The sequence below is a fragment of the Mus caroli genome, chromosome 1 (genome assembly GCF_900094665.2).
Source record: "Mus caroli chromosome 1, CAROLI_EIJ_v1.1, whole genome shotgun sequence".
Lineage (NCBI taxonomy): Eukaryota > Metazoa > Chordata > Mammalia > Rodentia > Muridae > Mus > Mus caroli.
Window position 1 is genome coordinate 7,981,625 of NC_034570.1, and position 27,007 is coordinate 8,008,631.

General features: G+C 37.7%; 1 protein-coding gene across 7 annotated transcripts in view; it reads left to right on the plus strand.

Annotated features, from left to right (window-relative positions):
• Positions 1 to 8,675, plus strand: part of C1H8orf34 (chromosome 1 C8orf34 homolog) — a 488,137-nt gene extending 479,462 nt beyond the window's left edge. For all 7 annotated transcript variants that reach the window (XM_021165867.2, XM_021165882.2, XM_021165875.2 and 4 more), the window contains 2 exons: positions 4,992 to 5,048; positions 7,842 to 8,675. In XM_021165867.2, the coding sequence (XP_021021526.1) occupies positions 4,992 to 5,048; positions 7,842 to 7,885 (101 nt within the window). In that variant the 3' untranslated portion in view covers positions 7,886 to 8,675. The remainder of the gene's footprint in view (positions 1 to 4,991; positions 5,049 to 7,841) is intronic.
• The last annotated feature ends 18,332 nt before the right edge of the window (positions 8,676 to 27,007 follow it).

Below are 27,007 nucleotides of genomic sequence, written 5' to 3' on the forward strand. Positions count from 1 at the left end.
AATGCCAGGGCCAAAAGAATGGGAATGGGTGGGTAGGGAAGTGGGGGGGCACTATGGGGGACTTTTGGGATAGCATTGGAAATGTAATTGAGGAAAATATGTAATAAAAATATTAAAAATTAAAAAAAAAGAAAAATAACAAGATTGAATTGAGGTGTTTTCTCTAAACCAACGTCATTAACATCCTTCAATTGAGAGACAAATCAAATTAACACAAGCACCGAGGGCCTAGCAAAGTGAGTGTCTTGTTTTCCTTCGTTCATAACTGAGCCGCATTATCTGCAAACTTACATGTCAGTAGATGCTTTCTGATAAAAGACTGCATATCAATGACAAAGCATACATCTGGGAGAAGATAGATGACACTGTCACGAGAAGCTGTCCTTGCTCATTTTCATCCCTTCTTTATTTCAGATCTGTTGGTTTAAAGTGAAGTGTTCCTTACATACTTAACTCTGTTTTCATATTGCATCCATTTTTGCGGCTGCTTTAAATCATTTGAAATATGTTGAGACTGCATGGGTAACCCTGGATGTGACTAGTTTGACACATTGTGAAGAAGCAACATGTTTCTGAATAATAACGAGGAAAACTACTCATTCACTGGGTATAGTTTTCTGTCTGCATGCACTGTGTGGAATTCTTGATTTTGATGAGCATATATCCATGTTTTTACCGACTATTTGAGCAGGTAGTACTGTTTTCATCACCATGAGGTATGTGTTAAAAACTCCTAGGGTGCATGAATTTGTTCTCTTTTCATCTATGTCAATTCTTGATTTGATTTCTAAATTTCAATGTTATTCAGATTATATATATTTAGAAATACACTTTGATGGCAAGTTGGGATTTTTAAGGAAATACAACTAATTATCCTTAGCAATAATTCTGAATTAATTTCCACATCATCTGACATTGTATATCAACTATATTTTGGTTGTTGGTGGTATAAATGTTTTCTCTGTCTCTCACTTTTGAGGAATTTTGTATTCATGTTTAACAGATACATTTATTTAAAAAACAGATTTGAAATCAGTGTGGATGTTATTTTAAAAGCTAGATAGTGGTAGCAGTCTACCAGATGATCTAGCTATAGCACTCCAAGAGATATTTCCAAAGGACCTAATATTCTACCAGAGATATTTGCCCATCATGTTTATTGCTATTCTATTCACAATAGGTAGGAAATTGAATTGCCTGTACTCCCATCAACTGATAAAAGGATAATGAAAACTGTGATGAATTCATACAATGTAATATTATTCTATAATAAAGAGAAATGAAATTATGAAATTCCTAGGTAGAACTAGAAATAATCATTCTCAGAGAGATAACCCAGACCGACAAAAACAAATGCACATGTTCTTTCTCATGTATTGTTGTTGGCTTTGAATCTTTAGATAAGTGTTTAAATTGAAAAGTATCCACAGAATTCAGGGAACAATGAAGGGCCCATGCATCTAGATTTCAAAGAACGGGAGATGTAATTCATATAGTATAAAAGGGGAAAGGTTAGTATTGGGGTAAAAAGGTCTCGGTGTAATAGAAGAGCATTGAAGTTTCCTGTATATTTTAAGTCTGGGACAACTTTATTGTTTTGCAATACACTGTCAAAATTCATTTATTTATTCTGAGTATTTACTCTACATGTTGTTCTTTATTTTACCACCTATATCTTTTTATTTAAAAAAATATTTAACAATGTGTTCATGTCTGTATTTGTGTGTGGTGTGGTGTGTGTGTGTGTGTGTGAAATTGAGTATTTTTTAATTGGCATTACAGGGGTCCCAGTTATTTTTTTTATCATGTGTCTTTGACAAGACACATGACTGTCTTAGTTATGGTTTCTATTGCTGTGAAAACCATGACAACAAAGTAAATTGGGAAGGAATGGGTTTATTTGACTTTTGCTTCCATATCACACTGTTCATCATTGAAGAAAGTCACAACAGGAACTCACAAAGCAGGAACCTGAAGGCAGCAGATGGCACAAACACCATAAATGGGTGCTGCTTATTCACTTGCTCTCCATGGTTTACTCAGCCTGCTTTCTTATAACATTCAGGACAATCCACAGTGCTCTTAACCTTTCCATACTAATTAAGAAAATACTCTACAGGCCCGCNTATATGATTGTCTTATTGAGGCATTTTCTCAATTGTGGCTCCTTCCTCTCCAGTGACTTGTGTCTAGCTGACAAAAAAAAATTAGCCAGCACAATGAGCAAGGGAACATACAAAACAAAGAGTTTTGGTGCATAGAGTTTAAGAGGGTCAGAGGCCATGACCATCATGGTGGGAACCATGGTAGCAGGTAGGCAGACATGGCCTTGGAAGTGCAGTGAAACTGTAAAGCATCAAGAACCACATCCAATGCTGTACTTCCTCTTGTTGTACTTTGCCTCCCTAAGATTCTACAAACACTAAATCATGCCACCAGCTAGGAGGTAAAATTTCAACCATGTGCACCTATAAAGGTTATTTCACATTCAAATCATAACAGAAGCTAAAGCACTATAGGTGTAAAAATAAGCACATACATAGCATAAGAAAGAAATCATTCCACTTTGCAGTGTAGCATAAGGAAAACACCAGAAAATATGAGGAACCAACAGAGAAAGAAACAGAGATGCTAATACGTTTGGGCAAGAAATCTGGTTTTAATAGAAACTTCAACTTGATTTCATTATATTTACATTATGTTCCAAACTATTATTTATGAGCAAAGTCATCCAGAAAATTAATGGAGGCATATATGATAAACATAAAAATTAGATATTTGAAAGAATAAAATAAATATTGCTTAGCAATTACATCAGGCATGTCTTCAGCCTCATAGTGAGCTATTAAAAGTGGTACAACTGTTCACAACATGCTGTCAAATTCCTTCAAAATGCCTTATTTTGACATGTTGACTAAATATCTCAGAACTCTATATCATCTTTAGTATAATTAAACATTGTTCAAAACAAAGACAACATGGCTTTTCTTTGGATTCTGAGACATAAATTAGCTGTGACATTCTCTTTTATACTAGGACAGAGAAAAATATCCATTGTTAGCAGTTAAAATGATCCTTTTAAGTGTCTACATTTTATAGATGACTTTGTGCCTCAATCATTGCTTTTATCTATTTAAAAAAGTTAGCCTTTTTGGAAAAACTTTATTCAACTATGTTACACTGTAAGTATTCATTAAATATTTAGATATTTACTTAATAGATTCCTGTGCCTTGACACTTAACATGTCTAGTTAATAAATTTAATGAGAAATTGAATAATTACTTCTTAGCATCTTTAATAATGTCAGGTATCCAAACATGAATATAATAAGAATTTGTCTGAACTATACAATATGGAAGATTTCTAAAATATACCACTTTATCCATTATTGCCCAGGCTCCACTTCTGATACAACTCTCATTTTCAGTCCAAATGCCTTTTATATCTCCAAGTCAATTGAATTTGAAAACTATAAAAATGCTACATGCCTATTCCTCAATGATGCTACAGAGATGTTTTGCTCATTGCCATTCTTTGCAAATGATAAGAAATGTTAACTTGCTTATGGTCACACATATGACTCTAGTCTGTTGAAAGCATAAATTCACTGATGAGTGATGCAACATGATAGAACAGAACAATGTCCTCTGCACTCTAGTTGAAGCAGCATTTTTCAACACATACTTAATAAAATTCTTTTTATTTCACATATAAATATGTCTAGTGAGCATGTATTTTTTCATATGAGTATGGGTACACATGTATGTGTGGATACATGTGCACATATAAGCTTCTGTGTGGAAACCAAGAGTAACATTTTTTTGTCACTCTCACCTTAGCCATTGAGGCAGTCTCTTACTCAAATGCACAGTTCATGGATTCAGCTCATTTAAAAAGCAAGTTTACCTAGGAATCTCCTACTATTATCCCCCATATGCTGGGCTAGGATTATTAAGGTCAGCCATTTTGCCCATCTGGCTTTTAAACGGGTGCTGAGAATCCAAACTCTGGTGCTTATGATCGCACTGCAAGTATTTTGCCCATTGACCTATCACCATATCCCTTAATTGAGTTCTTTGCAATGGATGATATGAAAAAATGTTTCTGAATAGTTTTGATGAATGTCAAGTTAATTTCTTTTGTTGAAGCACTTCTATGTCTCTATTTCCACAGTTGTGCCTTTTAACCCTCTATAAAGCAGACATACTATAACACTGTCCAAAAGTCTTGAGCATTGTAGAAAATTATAGCTCATCTATAGTAACACCAGGACAAGTATTCCTAGAGCTAGGTAGGAATTTTTTTGTAATTTTTTCCATTTTGTTATTCTTTAAGACATGTACATTTGTCTTTTAAATTTTGCTTTTACTGTCTGATTTTTACTTATTCCCCTTTTTTCTACTTTTTTGAAATAAGATAATATATCCTGTCATCCCAGTAGGCACTACTTTGCCCCTCCTTTAGAGATAACTCACAGTCTACTCTTCTGTCTAGAAGAATTCCACTGACAATACAATATTGTATATTCTTTGCTATAAATATGGTTTATTAGTTCATATACACTGCCACATGTGTCAGAATAGTGAAATTTTGTACATTTTGTAGCATCATTATTTGGTACATATAGTTATTCAGTTGACCTCTGTCAAACTCGTAATGAGCCTCAGAATTGTGACTGTAATCTAGATGAAAGTGTTCCTAGTGTTTACATATATTCCCAGAATATGACGTAGAAAGACATTTTTCTTTATACTTTATTTAGAAACCAACAAGATTTTGAAATTGCAAGTGACTGGGTTGTAGCATGACAACTTACACACTGCTACACAGTCAACATGCAGCAGGCATTCTGTTCAGACTGCACTGCATGTTTGAACTTAATTGTGATTAGTTCTCTCGGGAAATGGGTGAAGGCAGCAGAGAATTGTATTTTTGGTCTAGATCCAGTGTATTACCCCTTCTCTTTCAATTTCTCTTTCAATTTCAACAGGCTCTGCTGATCTTCTCTGTGTGCCATGCTCGTCCTGTCCTACCCTGATCTATTCAGGTATGTTTGCTCAGGGAATTTGTAGGGGAATTTCCCCCTAATTTACTGATTGGCTAGTAAAGATGACACTAAACCAAAGCTGGGCAAGAAAGAGGAGGTGGGCCTTCCAGTCTGAGAGAGGAAGTGGGATGAGGGAGGAAGAAATGGCTCTTTTTTACAGAGAGGTGGGAAGCAAGAGGGGGCATGATGTAGACCGTGAACTGTTAGACCTGGTGGCGACCTCTGCCACCAGATTTCCAGCAGAATAGTTGATGAGTTTAAGATGATAGATAAAATTTGTTGATTTTAAACTAAGATTGTCTGGTGTTTTCCATTCGCAGTTTGTTCAGGTGGGCAGAAGGGAAAGAACTTAGCTGGGGCAGAATTCAGCCAGCCTTTGGAACAGGAAGATTGGGCAAAGGACCGAGAACCAGGGGATAAGTAACCACAGCTGAGCTTGGGCTGGTGAGAGAGTGCCCGCAGCTGGCCACTGGTTTTGGAACTGGCAAGAGAAGATCTCTGAGCTCTAGAGAGGCAGAGCTGGCATTTGTGGAAGAGGCGTTGGCTAGGAGAAACATGTGGTCTTGGTCGCGGGCTATGCACCAGGCTAGGGACAGTCAGCTTGGATAGTTTTTAAAATCTATATGCTACAGGCATTTATTATCAACAGCAGGTAATCTTGTGTATTCTCTGTAACTACTCACTGTTCACATTTTTTAAAATGCATATTGTTTAAGACCCCATGAGGAAAACGTTTGTGTCTTGTCATTATGTTCATTTCTTTCTATCCCCTTCCCTTCTGCTCCCTCAATTTACTGTCCTGGGACAATAACTAACTTCTAGACTCTAGATCTAGAGTCTAGATAGATAGAAGCTGAAAGCATACTTCCCAACTCTGCTAGACTCTACAATGTCATTGATTATCTCCTGGAGTTTCAGAACAAAAAATACTGCATGCATGAAGCTATCTATATGTCTCAGATTTTTTATAAAGATAAGATGTTCAGAAATATCTTTTCAGGTATTTCAGAGAGAACCAGTGAATTTTGGTTCCGTTGGTATCGAGTAAGTCACAATTATCAAAGCTTCAAGGAACTTTGGAATAGTTTAACCCTCTCCTCACCCATGGATGACCTCTTCTCTCAATACCTCTTACATGTGGCTAGACAGGGTCACTGTGGACCTAGGCAGGGGAACTCTCCCATGGCTGAAGTCTCCCATGGTTGCTCATTTGGTTTCCACCCTTCCCACGTATTAACCTGCAAATTCCGTATTAGGAAATCCTTTCAAGAAAACACTATCTGTGCATTTTATATAGCATTAATAATAGTGTATTTCTCTCCATATGTTTTTAATAAAATAAAAAAAAGTTATGCTATAAAACCTGGAAAAAATTTTATAGTAAATGTGGAAAGCATATAAAAGGAGAAACAATCTAGATTCCAACAACAGAAGTTAATTTTAAAATTATACACATTTTATACTAAATAACTATGATTTTGTTAGGAAACATCAGATACATAAATATACATATTCATACACACATACACATACACTTATATATACAAATACATTGTGATTCTAATGTAGAAGTTTTGTCCCAATATTTTTTTAAAAAATCAAGTCATAGAATGGAATATTAAATATAAATTAATTTTTGTCATGTATAAGTTACAGGCATATACACAGCAAATTTATATTCATTGAAAATAACCTGAATGGTTACAAACAAAAATCTCATTAATGTTATATTTTAGCAATATGATTATTACTTTTGTTTCTTTATAATAATTCCATAATAAACAGATATTATATAAATTATAAAAATATTTATAATTTTTTGTTTGAAAATGTGGTGAGAAAAAAAAAAAAACCTGTCTTTTCTTGCTCCTGTCTCTGAGCCCGTGCAAATGTCTTCATTGTGGTTCTGTCCATTTGCATTTCTATTCCATAGAATGACTCGACTACTAGGTCCACAGCTTTTTTTTTTTTTTTTTTTTGTCTTTCAAATGTTCTTTACAAGGTTTATAGGTATACTTCTCTTCAATCCCAGAGTTCCTAGAAACACTGTCATTCTGGTGATTCATATTAATAAATGGATTTTGAAATGGGCCAGAAAAATAGCTCATCACAATTGTGGGTCGCATGACAAATAGTATAGTTTACAAGCAAGGAACATATGGAAGAAAAGAAAAACATGGACAGGATATACAATGGACAATTATCTTGACAAAGTACAGACTATTAAGTATCATTAGGATATGTGCATGCACCAGACACATGGGGCACAATCAAGGGGGATATTCACAGGTGATAGCAATTAGTCAAACATGGGAGTTACCTGGGTTGATTGGAGTAAATAATGAATTATAGATAAAGAAGAAATAGGTGCTGCCATCCTTCCTCCCTTTGTTTCTCCTCTCTCATTAAATAAAACTTTATTGAGAATTTCCCAGTATGCAAAGTATTCCTCTAAGCCCTGTGAGCAGGAAGAAGATTGATAATCTTCTTCCAAAGTATTTATTGCTTAATTGGTAAACCAGACATATTAGATATAATTATGACACAAAGCAGAAAAATGTAAAATAACATTCTGATTAGGATTTTATTTAGATACCAACATTTATGTACTATTAAAAACACGGGCCTAATCTGGCTAATGAAGGTAAGATCAGTGTACAGCAAGATCATTGCCATGGCAGAAATTCATTCAGAGTAGAAGAGAGCACTAAAGTTCCAATCTCTCCTTTGGATATGCAGTTCTATCCATGCACTGTTGAATGCATTTTATTTTTATTTTTTACTCTTCTACAGGTCTGTCTGTGAAACCGGCAAAGGAAGTTGCAAGTGGTCCTTAAGAATATTATAGCTGACTGAATCTTTACTTATTGTCCTAATTTGATGTACTAAATGTAATATCTAAAGAGATGTCATTTTCCTAATGTCAATAATAAACAAGATTAGGGTGTGCACTAATGTATAGTACAAGAACACTAAGTCTGTTGTCTATGGAATCTGATACTCTTTGACCTGGTCAGTGTCTTGGGTTTATGTTACTTTATATGTAGTTATTAAAATTAATATTGATATATTAAATATTGGCTAACTCAATGCTTAAAAATTTCTGGATTTTAATTTAGCTAGGGTTTTCTACCTCTATTTTTATAATAATATCTCATATTTTGGATTAATACGCATTATACTTGCCCACATGTGCCAAGATACAGCATTAGTCCTGTGCAGCAGTTGACTGCTTAGTGTTAACCTATTTGCATCAGGAAAAAATGTATCCCCCACAACTGCCCCGATATGATTATATTACCTATTCCTATTTAAATATGATGGGTATGTTACTTCAGTAAAGCAAACTAGTGAATAATGAAATGCATGCCCTCAGGACACTTGCAAAGAAAATCACTTGATAATGTATGCAATTATTGAGCTACACCTTACTTTGGGAATGTGCTTTGTACTGATTCTAAATGAATTGATCTCAGTCAATCTATTGACTATATCTGCTATATTTTATCTTATTTGTCTTAATGCAAGGTTTTTTTGGTGGGCTTTAATGAATTAAGGCTAAATTATACAACTGTGTATAACTGTAAAAGAAACAATTGTTAAAGACTCGGCCATAGCTAAGGAATAAACAAGCAGTTTCTGACTTCTGAATTAAGTCATGTTTACAAATATAAATACAGAAATTAGAAATGATGTAATAAATTTTCTTACATTTTTGTTTTCTTGTATGATGAAACTAATTTTAGTAATAAGTATTTTTATAGATGGAAATAAATTATAGGTTATGTATCAGATGCTGTTCTTGGAGGTGACAACATAACTAAGTACCATCAACCTAAAGGAGAAAGTTTTATTTTGGTCCATGTTTTTGGAGGTTTCAGAGTATGGTCTGCTAGCTTCTTTGCCTGTAGTGAAGCACATTGTCATGGAAGAAGGAATATGTGACATGAGATAACTTACCTCATGAAGGCCCAGAAGCATAGAGAGTGACAGGCAGGAGCAACATATACCTTTCTGTGACCCACTTCCTCCAGTCAGGTCCACCTTTTAGGTTCCACTATGTTGCGATAACCCATTAACTGTCCTTTCATAAACAGATCACCCCACTGATAAAGGTCTGAGAACTTAAGAGCCAATTGCTTCTCTAAAACCTTACTTATGGAAATGTTATTGGGAACCCTACAAATCTTAGAATGGGGACATTTTTATGCAAATTATAACAGCTCAGAAAAGAATTTTTAAGCAGAAAGCCAGAAAGCAGGAGATTGAGATTATAGGATCAGATGCCAGGCTGTGGTGGCACACACATTTGATCCCAGCACTTAGCAGGCAGAGGCAGGTGGATCTCTGTGAGTTTGAAGCCAGCCTGATGTACAGAGCGAGTTCCATGACAGCCAGGGTTACTCAGCGAAACCCTGTCTTGTGAGAGAGAGAGAGAGAGAGAGAGAGAGAGAGAGAGAGAGAGAAAGAGACAGAGACAGATAGAGAGACAGAGAGACAGAGAGATGGAGAGACAGAGAGACAGAGATTGAGATTATAGGATCAGAATATTTCTTATTTAACACTCTGCATCATGAAATGGAGTTTCAAAATGATTCAACTTAGGATTTAATTTTTTTCTTGTTAAAAATTTTTGGTTTAAAATATGTCACAAAAATGTGTTTATCTGAAAGCCATGTTTTCCTTCAATAATGACATATTCAAACTTGGCTTTCCATTTGCCAACGTGCCTTATATTCCACATGAATCTCAAGAATCACATGCAAGGGGAAGTAAGAATGGATATTACTGTATGCACCATGGAAGATAGGTAAAGACAGTAAGTAAAACGTAAGGACAGATTCTAATGAAAATCCTACTGCTGCAAACAAAACAGAGTCTAGTGTGAACTAAACCCCGCCCCAGTTTGTACATAAGTGAATGAGCATTTCCATGGCATAATGGGTGAATAGAAATAGTGAGGACTGAGGTTTGAGTACAATCAGGGAAATGGAAATTTACAAAATGTAAAAGGAAAAGGGTGGTTCTTCCAGGTGAAACTCACCTGGCTTTGCTCAAGGGTTTTTCCAAAGATCCATGTCCTAACCTATGACAGAGACAGATAGTGTAGCTGGAGCATGGCTGAACGGCTTTGCCGAGTGGTGCAGATGAGAAGTCAGTAGAAACAAAACCATAAAGTCAGTTGCTAGGTACACCTCACTAAGAGGGGAAGGAAACAGCCAAGATCTGTGAGCAAGCAAATAGTATAATTTGCCTTTTAGGAAGATAATTTCTGGGAACGGGGAGGAAATTGGTCATAAAGGGAAAAGACTGGGATCCAAAGGAATGGTTAGGACACTTACACAATCAGAACTGGAGAGCAAATGGCACAGAAAGGGAGGAATCTAGACTACTAATTGATTAAAGATGGGAGCGAAAGGTCATAGATAGTGTTCAGATTCTAGCCAGGACACCTGGTGGTGAAATATCTTTAAACAATGTGCAGATGTTCAAATGTTCAGTTCAGCTCAGGATATAGCCAAGATTTTAAGTGTCATCATTTTGTGGATGATCAAACAGAGCATAACAGAAGTTGAGGCAGTAAGTGACGTCACCTGATGAAGAGTCTTTCAGTGCAAGGCAGACAGACATCCTAGGGAAACACTGGGTATCTAAGAGATTGAAAAAGTGATTTCAAGAGTCAACATTTTATAGACACTTCACAGAGTGGGTGGTCCACACACTGTGTCTAGGAAGCTGAAGGTCAAAATCCTTGAACCTCTAGGTTTCTGGTTGCCATAAGCACAGCTGGATTTGAAGGGAGAGACAAGTGTGGCCACATTTGTGGAACAACCTTTAGTAAGCCAGTTTAATGATGCTGTAGAAATTTCCTGTGGGTGGACTAAAAACAGCTCTATTGCAATAGAAGCCAGCCTGTAATAAACTTAGCATTTTCTTCATTTACATCTTAAATAAGGCGTTGCTAATCTGAAGTCCTTTCAGTCAGTGATTTCTGATGTTCTAATTTGAGAGTATCTATTTCTTTGCTTTGTAGTAATGAAGGGGTTTAAGAATTAATCCAGCTGGCTTATCTCTGTGTAGTCTTTATTTATTTGGGTATTTATTTATTGAATTCTCTTCTCTCTCTCTCTCTCTCTCTCTCTCTCTCTCTCTCTCTCTCTCTCTCTCTCTGTGTGTGTGTGTGTGTGTGAATGAGATTACACATATACACAATATTGTGCATGTGGAGATCAGAGGGCAGCACAGAGTTTCAGTACTTACCTTCCACATTGTTTGAGACAGGATCCCTTCTTATTCACTGATTCATTTGCCAGACTGGCTAACTAGTATGCTTTGAGCATCTCCTAGGTCCACTTCCTATTCCCCTGTAGGAACCTTGGGATGCACACTACTATGTCCACCTCCATGGGGCTTCTGGGGATTCAAGCTCTGGTCCTCAGTTTTGCATGTATTTTACCCATTTTAGTTCCAGACACTTGATATGGTTTTAATGTTTTATATTTTTATTCCTCTTCTCTGTTTTCAAACTAATGAAACATACGTTTCTATTGAGTATACAGAAAGCCAGCTACTAGGTGTGGAACTGAGAGCAGCCCCAACCATCTGTCTTCATCTAGACATGGAATTCTTGCTTTCCTGCAGATACCATCTTCCATATGCAAGTACCTGTTGGTTTTCAACTGGTGTTTCATTATTCTGTAAACTTCATGTGGTGGTTCTTGTGCCTCTTGTCTTTGAAGTTTTTAGACCCCACCCACATCTGGAAAGGCAATATGTGAGCATCTGAGAAATGGTTGGAGCTGGGCTTAGATCATTTATGGTGTGTATAAAGAGCCTAGAGGAAGAACTGAGGCACTGTCTCAAGAAGACAGAAACCACACAGCAACTTTCTTTCAAATATTGCTTAGTACACACAAAGAGAAGTGCACAGCCTCGTAGGTGAAATGGCCAGCATATAATTTGCAAATGTAGGTTTAGAAAGAGTTTACAACAAATGAGAAGCTTGTAGATCTAGCTTTGTATAAAGGCCTTTATGAAGAGTGAGAATTTGATGAATGACTATCCCAAGACTTGAAGCACTCTGTGGATCCTTGGGTAAAAAGGAGACTATGGTGGCTGTAGAAACTTTGCATTAGACCTTGAAATTATTTTTTTAAATAATGGAAAAGTGTTTTTTAAAGAGTTTAAGTATGTCAGTACACTAACTGTCTTCAGACACACTAGAAAAGTGCATCAGATCCCATTACAAATAGTTGTGAGCCACCATGTAGTTGCTGGGAATTGAACTCAGGAAGAACAGTCAGTGCTCTTAATTGTTAAGCCATCTGTCCAGCCCCCAGACTTTGAAATTCTTAAGAATAATAATATTGAGCTGCACAAGAAACTTTTCTTATAACATAGTCAGGATTATGTATCAGTGGCCTCAGATGAGCGATGAACAATTATATTTTCATGAGAGAAACAAATATGTATATATCTTGAATAATATGAAACACAAGGGTTTTTTTTTAAAGACCTGGTTATAGAGTTTATTACTAAGTTGTAAAAAATTTCCTATGGGAGCTATCTAAGAGGAAAAGTGGAAAGATCCTAAATGGGAAAGGGAAAAAATTCTTCCAAGTGGGGAAAAGGAAAAAATTCTTATTTATCTGCCTTCCTTGTCCATCCTTGGCACTTTTACATCTTTGAGAATACATGATCACATGTTACAAAGTCAAGATTTTGTTGTATACTTGCTATTTGTGTTCTGTGATGTGTACTATTTTTACTCAACACTATTCCTTCCCTCCTGGACGTTTGGAAGGTCCCTGCAGGTTGCTTAACTAGTCCCTATCAATGAATCACCTGGGGGATATGACGTATCACTTCCAAGCCAAGACATTTGGAAGATGTCTGTGGCATAGACACTCCTCTCTAATATGTGTTACAAGGTGAGATGGTGCACATAAAGATGACTAGGTTCATATCTAGGTAGAGTGTTTCTCTCCAGGTAAAAATTGGACAAGCATTGTGAGCAAGAAGCAAACCTTCATTAGTATGTTCTTGGCATCTAATGTTCTAGATTTGTTTTGTTGTGTGCCTCAGGAAGCTCTCAAGAACTAAGTTATAAAAGTTATGGAAAAATTACTTGTATATAGGTAATTTGCCAGTGATGTTGAGACTTAAGCTTGTACCTTATCAGGGGGAGGTTATCATGCCAAACAGATCTCTTGAAGGGGAAAGATAAACACCCTGTGCCATAGTACCCATCCTAGGACTTTGTTGTTCACATTGGGGTTTAAACACTTGCTATATTGCTCAAAGACTGAGTAAGAATAGCTAACGTACTTACTGTGGATCCCAGCACAACAACTTCATTGTTATGTCTAGGAAGTCTAACAAGACATTCCACTGAGATCTGAATCCTTTTTCATCTTTTATCCTTATCATTATGTTCTATAAAGTGTGGAAGCCATTGCAGAGTGGCAGTTGCAGAGTGGCAGTTGGCTACTGCTGGCCACCACACATACATAGGCAGTAAAGGTTCTTTTGCCGAGATGAGGTTTTGAGAATTAACCAAAGTTAACCAATCAGATGAGAGACAAGTTTACCAATCAGATGAGAGACAAGTTAACCAATCAGATGAGAGACAAGTTAACCAATCAGATGAGAGACAAGTTAACCAATCAGATGAGAGAGAACGCCTCTCCTAGGCCTATATAAGCAGCANCAGTTCTGGGCTTGGGGTCACTTCGCCTCTGCAATCAAGCTCTCCCAATAAACGTGTGCGGAAGGATCCTGTTGCAGCATCGTTCTTCCTGGCCAGTCAGGCGCGCGCAAGAATAAAGGTCTGAGGCATTCAGTACCACCCCTCTGCCCTTGCCATCAGTGTGGAAAGAGTTTCACACCAGTCCACCTCAGTACAGCACTCATCACTAGCTTTTCTGGTAGGCTTCTTCAACTACAATACAACAAGATCTATATTTAAATGATGTTAGATAAGGCAGCATATGATATTCTGACACTGTGAGAGATATGGTAATTGAGCCTCAAAAACAGAATGTCATTCAGTAAGGGGTTAGTAAAATGGCTAATTGACATTTCTTTGGGGCTGCATTGCCAGCATCCAAGCACAGGGTGGTTAGATCCTGTTGAGGTTTGCTTCCTGTTTTCTCCAATGACCTCCTGTAAACCAAAGGCTTACATCTAGATACCATTCCTCTGGTAGTTAGGGCTTTAGTATATGCAGTCTAGGAGATATAGATGTTCATTGTATAATAGGTACAGTAAGTGCTAATTAAATCATAGTGATTACCATTGTGTTATTATCCATCTTAAGAACTACTGTGATGGTTTAAATGAAAATGGCCCAAATAGTCCTATAGAAAGTGGTACTATTAGGCAGTGTGGCCTTGTTGGTATAAATGTGGCCTTGTTGGAGGTAACTGGAAGGGGGCTTTGGGGTTTCAGAAACCCAAACTACACCCGGAGTGGCTCTCTCTTCCTGCTGCTTGCCAATCAGGATGTAAAACCCTCCACTACTTCTCCTGCACCATGTCTGCTTGTGTGCTTCCATACTTCTCATTATGGTGATAATGGAGTAATCCTCTGAACTGTAAGCCAACCCCAGTTAAATTCTTTCCTTTTTAAGATTTGTCGTGGTCATGGTGTCTCTTCACAGCAAAATAAATCCCAAGTAAAACAACTGTTAAATGACAAATGTTTGCTCAAGAAAGTTTTATCTTCAGCCTTTTCTGAAAGCACAGAAACTGTAACATATCTATATGAGAACACTTATATGTTGATCTCAGTGCCATATTTTTTTCAAAACCTATCTACTTGGTTGTGGCTTCTCAATCAATTCTCTACAATATTTTGTGATGGAAAAACATAAAATTGGAGCGTATAGTCCCAACTGATTAAACATCTACTTTAACTTGTCTTCTAACTCAAATGTTCCTGCAATTTAGCTGTACCATCTCATAATTAGGAGGAATTCTAAAAAGATCCACAGCTGGTATCTAATCCCAGTATAATAAGTTAGAACATTTAGAGGTGAAGCAAGACATGAATACGTGTGAGTTTCTTTGGATGACTCTTTTATGCACTTAGGCCCAGAAACAATTTAAAATATGATTTGATGTAGCTATTCCTGCTGGCTACATCTTGTTCATGGCTGCATCTCTTGAGTGACAGTCTCAGCCACTTGGCTCTGAGAAGACTGTCATCAGTGATGGCATCTGACTTGTGTTTGTATTTGTAGGGTCAGTTCTTGTGCAGAGAGGGGTCTCAAAACATCAGTAAATATACATAAACAATAATTTAGGAAAGAATTTTCTTAAGCCTATATATACTTTGTACTGGACCAATCATGAAGACAAAGTACCACGTCCTTCCTTATTGAAAATTATGGTATGAGGCTCCACTGGGCACTGGGCTCTGATTATTATAAAGGTCAGAACTGAAAGTGGTGCCGAGGAATAGATAGATACAGATGTTAATAGGGAGAGCATGTGTGGTGCTAATGAGGCATGGAGGAAACAGTGCTTCAAAGTGTTAAGAAACCTGTTGTAACATCCATAAAGGAAGAGAGGCTCCAACCAGTGCCTCTATGATTGTAAGCCCTTTGAGCGTAGAACATCTTGTTTTATAAGATATCTTAATCTTTTACTTGTATATTCAATCATAATAAAGGTAAAGAAACATGTTTCCTATCATTCAAATGCTGAATTGCACTGACTACTTGTATAATTACAGAAAGTCATTTTGCTTTCCTTGACTTCATCTGAGAAAGGATGCAGTTTAGCTTCAATTCCCTATGTTATTGCCCAAGTCAAGGAGCAATAGAGCATATACTTAATCTCAATTACCTGGTGTGTGAAGCCAAGGATGCAACTGTTGGATATTAATCCTCTTCCTTAGTGCTTGTTAGTGTATGTGCTCTGCTGCTCAGCAGAGCAAGGAGTGGCTCTCATTTTCTACTCCTGCTATGAGATTTTCACATATTTTTCTTTCCCATTTTGCTATGCAGAGTCAGGGCAGGAAAGAACTCAGAATAAGTATTTGTGATCATTCTAGGGTTTGGGAGGCAATGCCGTCATCTTCTTCCTTTCCTTTGATTCAGAGGTTTCATTAGACTTGGAATCTGTGTACAACTGAAGGCAGGTCAACGGTGAACACGGTTCCAAAGCAGATTGCATAAAATGTAAGGCTGGCACCTCTCTGGAGGTTATCAGGCCAAACTTCTCAATGTGTGAGAGAAGTGCGGGTATCCCCAAGGGCAGCAACAGCCAGGCAGCTTTGAACTTTGATAGGTCAAAGTAAAATGTGTGGAACTTGGACTGACTCCCATCTCAGCACTTAATTCCCTGACACTCTTGGCTGCCTTTGTTCAGCCGCACTTCATATTGTTTTCTGGAGTAGTCATAGAATGTGCATAAGGTTTTGTTTCTACACCAGGAAGAACCTTTGACTGGTAAGAGCTGGGCATGATTTCCTGTACCAGCATCTTCACTGAAGAAAACTGCCCCTCCATTATTGCTTTTTCATATTGCATTCCAAGAGGGTTAATCTTCCAGAAGGCCATGCCTCTTCAGATTACAGATCCAGGGGAAACACATCAGCTTAGCCTTCTCTTTCTCTACATGTACAAGATCTTCACCTGCCTACTCAACTAATGCCAAATCCAAGTTCATGGTTTCTTGCTAGTCTTCCTCATATGAGCTGACATTTAGACAAAAAAGAAATCTGTGGCCCCAGCGTTGCAGCTGTGAGTATGTTGAAGTCTTGCTGGGTGGAACGTGAAATGATGAGAAGAAACCTGGGAAGCTGTAGTTGGTCTGAATGCCACCCCAGCAAGTGCCGTGAGAGTTAAATCAGATCCTGGAGGAGCTCTGAGGTCATTAGTGAAATTCCCTTCTTGTTTTCCTTTTCATGTTCTTTGTTTTGTTTGCTTGATCCTTTCACTGGATAGTTTTCATAGACTAGGAAGGAAATCAATACCACAGGGAAAAAAAAAAAAGAGAGAACCTGACCTGTAATGTTTCTGACTGAGTCAAATCCAAGACACAGGGAAATCTACACAACAGTCCAAGTTTGTGAGATTTCCAGCCTGAAAGCCAGTCCAAAGAGATTAGCTGTGACATGCGAGCCTCTCCAAGGTGACCTTTTGCAAAGTTTAGGTTTATCATGTCATTTGTCTGTCAGTTGTATTGACTTTTTTGTATTAACATCTCCTTCAGACCAGTAAGTAAATATACTTTCCCAAAGCCAAAAGATATGTCATTACAGAATGCACAGTAATATACTAACCCTTCCCCCTCTGGTACATACCATAATTAAAGCATAGTCTGTAATAAAGATTTCTGTGTTTGTATTATTCTGTATAGACCACCCTAAATCAATGTCAGATTTTGTAATGCGTTGGCAAGTGATAAGCTAGTATTTTGAAATAAAATTATCTGCCTTGTGCTGTATACCTATGTCTAGTTATAACTGATCTCTCTATGACTGATGCTGCTGCCTGCATCTCATTACTTACCATCTGGCAGGGAAGTGATGTACACAAAAGTAGGCCTCAATAAGCCCAATGAGCTAGGTCCAGCCCTTCTATTGGAAGGGCTTGTATCTGACCTTGTATACATAATACTCAGAGAAGAATGCCCCTTGCTCATATTAAGGGACAAGTTGGGGTAAGAACTGCAAAAGGGAGGGAGGTATCATTACTCTAGACAACTTTCACCTTAATTATTTAGGTAATCACATACAAATACTGTCATTTCTGGTTTAATACTTGCTACTTCTGGGAAATTAAATCAAGACATAAGATTCCTTATCTCCTTAAAGGGATGATTTTAAACCTAGTTAAAAGTTTCTATTTCAGGATAGAGGAAAGAAGAATACATAAAATTGAAAGTAAGGCTAACTTCTTGTATGTTTCTTGGTTTGAAGGTCAGGAGGATTTGTAACATACATTTCTGGCCACATAAGGTTAGGATTATGTCTGAATGTTACTTATTATTAGTGTAAGATAACTTTATTAACCTCTGTCTGTATAATCACTTGTGAAATCTGGGATGGCTCTAGTAATAGAACTAACTAGGATACTCAAGGAATGAAGAAAAGACAAACACACAGACACATGGACACAGAAATACCTGGGATCGGATGAACTGGGCTCTCTGATGGAGAAACTCCAGCACCCCCTGGAAGCTCAGAATGTTTGTTATATAGAGCTGAACAGAGCAATGGTTTATTGCATACAGTTGAACAAGGTCAAGGCTTATGACATACAAATAGTCAATGGTTTATGCTATTTAGTTGTATCAAGAAGACAGGGTTAATCTCACTAGGCACAATCTCTAGTGGAATCATACTCTGGCCATAAATACACTGGGAGGAAGCCATGGTGGACATTTTCTATATACACTAAACATCTGCACATGGACCAGAAGGGAAGGCTTTGCTATTCTCTCTAAGTCTATGGTCCTTGACATGGCTAGTTCATGTCAACCACACATATGTAGTCAGGTCTTACCTCACTCAGAGCTTCCTCTACTCATCAGAATTCTGTTACTATCAAGCTGCCAGTGTTTCCTCTCACTATTTGAGATTACTTACGGTAGAATAAAGAATTTTACAAGCTTTTAGTCATTATCAGTCTTATTGCTTATCTACATCTGAATAAATATTCCTTATCTTACTGAATGTTATGCATACTAATCTTTCAACTAGTGGCTATAGAGCTTATATTTCATTTTACAAGTTTAACTGAAAGAAAAAAATAAGTTGTCAAACTTCATAATTATACTTAAAATTGGCCTAGATGTGAGAGTTAGCTCTCTTTAAAGTCAAGACTTTTGCTATCTTGGTAATACATTTATTATCCTGAACAGCACATTTATTTATATAGAGTGATTCTTTGAGCTATTTTATGAGCCAGAAATATGGCCAATGGTGTGGATTTGACAGCTTCTTCCAGAAAGATCAAATTCAGGGAATGGGACTCAGGTTCGGTCACAAAGACAGTGAGCTTATGGAGTGTGCATGACTCTGTATGAAAACTCTACTCATTGACATTACATCAAGTGGTGACTCAAGGCATGCAAAGGCCAAAGGTCACAATCCTCTGATCTCATACCTGCTCCCTTAGCACCGAGGAGAGAGAAGTGTATCTGGCTTAGGAGAAAGAGCTTAACTTCATGGGTATATTGTTTGAGAGACAGTCAGAAAACATGTTCTATATTTGTGAATAACATGCGTAGCAGGGGATCAGTAGAAGGAGTCAAGTTCAGAGCTGAGACTCAGTACTGTCTGTGCTCGGTCATTTGGGGAAGTTATATTGCTTGTCTGAGCTTTTACCTTTACACTAGGACTTGCATTGCCTATTATAAGACATTGCCTTATAAGATATGTTCGTTATTACATAAACAAGTACTATATGTGGTGAGTGATGGCTATGAAGCAAACATAGACATAGATTCATTGTATCTGTGGTAGTTTCTTGAGGAAATGTGCCAGATTCTGACATGAAAGATTATACAATTTAGTTATAGTTAAAGGATATAAATTGCTTTAATGGTAAACAATGAAAGTAGTGAATAAATAATATAAATGCCAGGAAATGACATATAACTGTTAAATAATAACCCTAATAATTGAGAGCAAAACAAAAGTTATAATGTATACTTCCTACTGTTTCTTTTAGAAGTGTCAGAGTTTCACGTCTTATATGGAGGTCCTTAACCCATTAAGAGCTGAATTTTATATGGCACAAGAGATAAGGGTGTGGTCTCCTTTTTCATATAGACACTCAGTTTTCCCTGAACTCTTTTCTTCACAGTCCATCTTTTCTCATCCCCAGCACTTATTCCATAGGCTTTGATGTACAGAAGCTTTCTAGTTCATGAACTATTGCTATGAACTGTTGCCTTATTTCCAGAGTGACTGGAGTCTTATTCTGCATGTGAGATAAAACATGCTGTAGTTTTACTTTTGAGTCTGCCTTAATTCTCTTAACCTAACAACCGCCATGTATATCCATTTTTCCAAAAAATAGCATATATATAGTACATAGTGTTTATCCATCTCTCCATTGATGGTACCTAGAGTGGGTCTATAGATTAGGTACAGGAAATAGTACCATAGTAAGTATGGATGTGTTAATGTAAGAAGAATAATTTGAGGTTCAAAAAAAGAGGACACTATCAAATCAAAAGCATGTAAAATTAAGCAGAAAGTGTTCTGGACTGGATTAAGGTTCATCAAAACTCACTAGGGATGTCTTACCCACCCCTATCATGTCCTTATTTTGAAAATGAGGCCAATGGAAATAGCAAGTATTAAGGGTGGGAACATTTTCTTCTTCCTTATCAAAGAGGAAATGAGAGTAAATCCTTCCCTCCTGTGAGAAGACAAATGTGTGCAAATGATAAGTGGATATTACCACAGAAACTTATAATACACAAGATATAAGATACAATATTTGAAACACATGAAACTCAAGAAGAACGAAGACCAAAGTGTGGATACTTTGCCCCTTCTTAGAATTGGGAACAAAACACCCATGGAAGGAGTTACAGAGACAAAGTTTGGAGCTGAGACAAAAGGATGAACCATCTAGAGACTGCCATACCCGGGGATCCATCCCATAATCAGCCTCCAAACGCTGACACCATTGCATACACTAGCAAGATTTTGCTGAAAGGACTCAGATATAGCTGTCTCTTGTGAGACAATGCCGGGGCCTAGCAAACACAGAAGTGGATGCTCACAGTCAGCTATTGGGTGGATCAGAGGGCCCCCAATGGAGGAGAGAAAGTACCCAAGGAGCTGGGGAGATCTGCAACCCTATAGGTGGAACAACAATATGAACTAACCAGTACCCTCCCCCCAGAGCTCGTATCTAGTCGGCCATCAGTGGAAAGACAGGCCCATTGGTCGTACAGGGGAACGCCAGGGCCAAGAAGTGGGAGTGGGTGGGTGGGGGAGTGGGTGGGGAAGGTTGTGGGGGACTTTTGGGATAGCATTGGAAATGTAAATGAAGTAAATACCTAATTAAAATTTAAAAAAAGAAAAGAGAGACTTTTTAAATTCAAGACTTTTTTAAAACACTGGTGAGCTGTGTGACCTTTTCAGTCCATGGAACTGTGCAGAAAAGTGTGAACTGATTGGGACAACTCACATGTGACGCTTAGTGATTACTGTCTGAGTGAACTAAAACAAAGACAATTATGAATATAAGAGAGGAAAGGGGGCTGGAGAGGTAGCTCATTCCTTAAGAGCACAGGCTATTCTTTTAGATGGCCTGAGTTTGGTGATTCACAATTGCCTGTAGCTTCAGTTCTAGAGGGCCTTGATGCCCCCTTTCTGCCTCTGTGAGCACTATGCGGGCATATGGTTCACAGACATATATGAGACAAAGCAGTTGACACATAAAATATTTTTTATAAATTAAAATTAAAGGGAGGAAGTGATGTGCTGAAGTCTTAGGAGGATGTTCTTTAGGAGCTGGGCATGCAGCCTAGTGACAGAGTGTCTGCCAAAAATATGAGAGACTCTGGTTTGATTTCTCTCATGCCTACACCCCCAGAAAAAAGTCTGAAACAGATCATCACCACCACCAACCCCCCCCCAGTAATTATAGACAGTAAATAGATAACCTTGGAGGTAAGTGTTTATAAAATTTATTTAAATGTCTAATACTAAGCCAGAATTAGATGAAAAATTTACTGTGAAGGTTCCCATAATCTCTCCTGCAGCACAAATGAATATCACCTTAAATTTCTGAACTTGAAATGATAGTCAGAAGTCAACCAACCCTTTAGCAACATTTCTGTAAAGGAGATACAGGCGGATTTTTAAAGAGCAATATAGTGAGTGAGAAGGCCTCTTCCCTGATTCTCTTCATTCAGGGGAAGCTAGAGTCCCTTTCAGCTCACACATGAAGCTCTATTTGCTGGTTATGCGGAAGGCAAAGATCTGCCCTTCTGTCTGGAATTCAGTAAATGGTTCCATTCCTTCAGCTGTCTCTCTCATTGGTTTTGCACGTTCCATTGCAAGCTACACAGGGTTTATCTACATTGTTCAAAGTTCTATTTATCAAATGACCAAATCTAATAAATATGTATAAAACCCACCAAATATCAGTCCTGTTCTGGGTGAACTAAATAGCAATACAAAACAAAGTCTTTCAGCACACATGAGCTACATTCAGAAAAAAAGAAAAGAAAATCAGAAAACAAGCATATTAAAGGAAAGAGTATCATACAATTAGCATCATACAACATATTATATAGTTATATACCCTGTAAGCATCATATATGTCTAATACATACTATGCTGTCTTCATAAGGTTCATAGGCTGGGGAAGGGAGTTAGAACCAGTTAGAAGGAGTTAGGTCCTTATAGGAGAGAATAGACTTAACTATGTTGAGTAGGTATACCTTAACCAAAAGGTGATAACTAAGGTAAGTTTCATATCCACCTCATACTGTGGGTGGTTGCAACACTCATAGAGCAGGTGTTAAATACATAAAAGGAAGGCAAACATGTAATGAGAAAGGCCCAGAGTACATAAAAGTTATAGATCGGTGGGAGAGAGATTGCTAAGAGTAGTTGATAGCTAGATGATTAACTGGCTCTTTTCCTCTGGTTTTCATATTTCAGAAAGTGTTTGAGCTTTCAGACTTTGATGAATGAGACACACATCAATTAGAAGTACTTGTAATGATGGTAAGTGAACAGTGAAATCTACAAGCCTGGCTGAAAGGAACCCAAGAGAGCAACACGTATACACGTACAAAAGGAAACTTTTATTTGCACTAAAAATGGACAACGAGCACCTCCCTAAACCACAGTCCATGGAGAGCATCTGCCAAATACTCTGAGATTTAGATGAATTAAGGAAAGTTGCTTAAAATCAAAATAAATGAGTATCTCCACATCGTGAGTGAAATGTAAAATTCTCACAAATAAGTAGGGATCCTGCGGGAGAGTGGGTGGGCTGAAGTAAGCATCCCGGGGGACTGTGGGCTTCTCTTAAATCTGAACTCCTAAATGGGAAAAAATTCTTCTGGATGAAAGTTAACAAGAAACAGAAATGTTTAGTTGCTGCTTAAGTCTGTGCACAATGGGAGAGCTTAATTTAAACTCTACAAAAGGGTCTGCCTGACCTCCTTTACCTTAGGAGAAATATGTTCACAAGCACAGGACAAAAGTCACACAATGGTCAAGTACTTGTGAAAAGATGTCTCATCTAAAACTGGCCCAATCTAAGATTACTTTTTCTGTTTCTCTGTTTTATTACTGGACAAATGGTAGAGACAGTACTCAACCTGTTTAAAATGAGGAATGGGCATCCACTTCTGGTGAATGTGGTTCAGCCAGAAGCAAAGATTCCAACTGTTCAATGCTAGACATAGAAGGAACAGTCAGTGAAATTCAGACAACAAACTTAAGCTGGTGACTGCCTTAGTTTATGTTCCAGTTTCAGATGGGAGCACAGGAACCTCTGGCAGCTTGCTCATCTCTCCAGACTGAAGACGTGGAACTGGAAGCCTGGAGGGTCAGGAGTTTCCAGTGAGAAGAACACAGGCAAGCACAATGGAAAGGGACTCCAGGGACGCACAGAATTTGTCTCCAATCATCGTCTAAGTATTTGTCTACATATGGACTAAGACCAAGAGCAGAATGGCCAAGGGATTAGGAAATTATTACTTTGAGTTCCCTTGTGGCTGGAATATTTCCTGTTGTCACCAGTCAGTTTCAATCTCATCAGTTTAAGTTCAAAAATGTAGTATGAAAAACTGAGCACGAGGTTGACCACTGTTCTTGTCTTCTTCACTAAATTTTACAATTGAGACTTTAAGGCATTGATTCATTTCTTTCTTATCTATGCCTCCAGAGCAAAGCTTAAGATGACAAGGCTTGAGGAAACAGCGCGGTCGTTGAGCACTTTCCCAGTATAAGCAAGGTTCTGGTTTCATTTTCCAGTATTAAAAAAACAAAACAAAACAACAATAAAAAAAAAACATTAGTTCTCAGTAGGGACAATTCACAATGTTTATCATCCTACCCTTTAACAACTTAAAAACAATATAATTTCAACAAAGCAGAAATACATATTTTCAATAAAAAGTAAATTTAATCAATTAAAATGAGATGAGTTCCAGAATTATTAGACAAGGACATAAAAACATTTGTTACTGCTTCATATAGCCCAGAAACTGGAGGAAAGATAGAAAATATTCTGGGTATAGTATGATAGGAAGATATAAAAATTGACCAAAGTTTTGAATGAAAACAATGGCAATTCCTGAAATGAAAACCACACATTAAATTGTATTATCTGAGATGGAAACCACAGATGAGTAAATGTAAAGATAGCAATCAGAAAAATTCAGAACTGTAGTAAAAAAAAAAATCTACCGAAAGATTAATATGGTAAAAGAAAAAGAAGACAAAGGCATAAACAAAGATCCTTTTTTTTTTTGATATTTCTTTTTTTTACCAACTTTTTTTATTAGATATTTTCTTTATTTACATTTCAAATGTTATCCTCTTTCCTGGTTTCCCCTGAAACCCGCCTAGCCCCTTCCACACCCCCACCCCACCCCACCCCCATTTACCAACCCACCCACTTATGCTTCCTAGCCCTAGCACTCCCCTATTCTGGGGCATAGAGCCTTCACAAGACCAAGGGCCTTGCCTTCCATTGATGGCCAACTAGGCCATCCTCTGCTACATATGCAACTGGAGTCATGAGTCCCACCATGTGTTTTCTTTGATTTGGTGGTTTAGTCCCTGGAAACTCTAGGGTACTGGTTAGTTCATATTGATGTTCCTCCTATGGGGCTGCAAATCCCTTCAGCTCCTTGGGTTCTTTCTTTAGTTCCTTCAGATCCTTAAGGTGTGTGTTGGTTTGACTATGCTTGGCCCAGAGAGAGCTCTTAGGAGATGTGGCCTTGTTGTAGTAGGGTATGGCCTTGTTGGAGGAAGTATGTCACTGTGGGAATGGGCAATGAGACCTTCCTTCTAACATGTGGGAACCAGTCTTCTAGCAGCCTTCAGATAAAGAGGTAGAACTCTCAGCTCCTCCTGCATCATGCCTGACTGGATGCTGTCATGCCCTCACCTTGATGACAATGGACTGAACCTCTGAACCTGTAAGCCAGCCACAAATAAATGTTGTCCTTTTAAGAGTTGCCTTGGTCATGGTGTCTGTTCACAGAAGTAAAACCCTAACTAAGACAAGGTGTAAGGTAAGTTAGGAGTTAAATACAGGTGAAGTTTCATCCCCAAAGGAGAAGAGGGAGGAAGTGGTAAAAGCAAACAATTTAAGGAGTATGAAAGGAAATTGACAAGTTCCATGAAAACCATAAATCTATAGCGCTAAAATGACTAGTGATCCTCAACAACAATAAAGCATGAGGAAAACTGTGCTGAGATATTTCATAACACAGTGTTGCTAACCAATATAAAGGGAAAACTTAAATGAAAGCACAAAGGAATGGTGGGTACCTGGAGGAACAAAGATCTCCTGACAAACATTTCCTGACAGCCCTGAAAGCCACAGGAGTGCGGAGAAAGTTGAATTCCTATAGACAAATATCTCTAAGCCTATAATAAAAAAAATCAAAACTCCTTCTTGAAATGAAGGCAATGTAGACATTTTCAGAAATAAAAGTTTGAAATTACCCAATGCCAACAAATTTGTACTAAAGCAAGTATACTAATCATGCTTTTTTTAAGATTTATTTATTTTATGTATATGAGTAGACACTTTAGTTGTACAGATGGTTGTGAGCCTTCATGTGATTGTTGGGAATTGAACTTAGGACCTCTGCTTGCTCTAGCCAACCCCACTTGCTCCGGCCAAAGATTTATTTATTAGTATAAGTTCACTGTAGCTGTCTTCAAACGCACCAGAAGAGGGTATCAGATCTCATTATGGGTGGTTGTGAGCCACCATGTGGTTGCTGGGATTTGACCTCAGTACCTTTGGAAGAGCAGTCGGTGCTCTTACCCACTGAACCATCTCATCAGCCCACTAATCATTCTTTAAGCAGAAAAAGAAAATTCTTTACAGTAACTTAGAGTTACACAAATAAAAAAAAATATATAGCAGAAAATATGTATATATATGTTTATTTTTATTTTATGTATGTGTGTGTTTGGCCTGCATGTATGTCTGTGCACTGCAGGACTGCTTATTGACTGAGAGGAGTGGAGTTAGGGACAGTTGTGAGCTTCAACGTGAGTGCTGGGAATCAAACTCAGGAGCCCTGGAAGAACATCCAGTGCCCTTGAGCGCTCAGCTATCTCCCTAGTCCTAGAAGTCAGGTTTCTTAATGCTGGAGCAGGAAGCTACAGGTAAAGAACAGACACTGATTGGTCCATGTCATATCAGATCATCAGTGTTCAAGACAGAAGTAATATCTTTTGTGTGGTGTAATGTACACATTATTATATAGAAATATTTATAAATACATATCAATGTACAGCAGTTATAAACAATACTTTCATATTCTGTCAACCAAGTGTACCTGTTCTCCAAATAACATCCCAACATCAATTAAAAATGATGCAATTTGTCCCCCCTTGCCTTAAAGGGTTTATTAGAAAAGGTATTAATGCCTCACAGAGGAGTATGTTGGATGCTGTAAGGGAAGCTCAGCCCAATGGGACAAAGAGACCTTATGCCATGTGAGTGATCAGTAGTCCTCATAGCTGTTGCTCTGTGGGTTCCAGATGTAAGGGAAAGGAGTCTGAAGTTCACCCCTTTGTGAATAATTCTTCTAATAAATCTCTTATTCAAAAGGGCCATGTGCTTAGCATGTGTGGGATCCTGCTTTTAATCTCCAGAGCCAATAATGATGCGTTTTTTCTTTTTTAAATTATCATCATAGGAAAAACTGGATGTAGGAGATATAGAAACTCTCTGGACTCTTAGTCTTTCTAAGTCTTTCTTTTAGTCATCT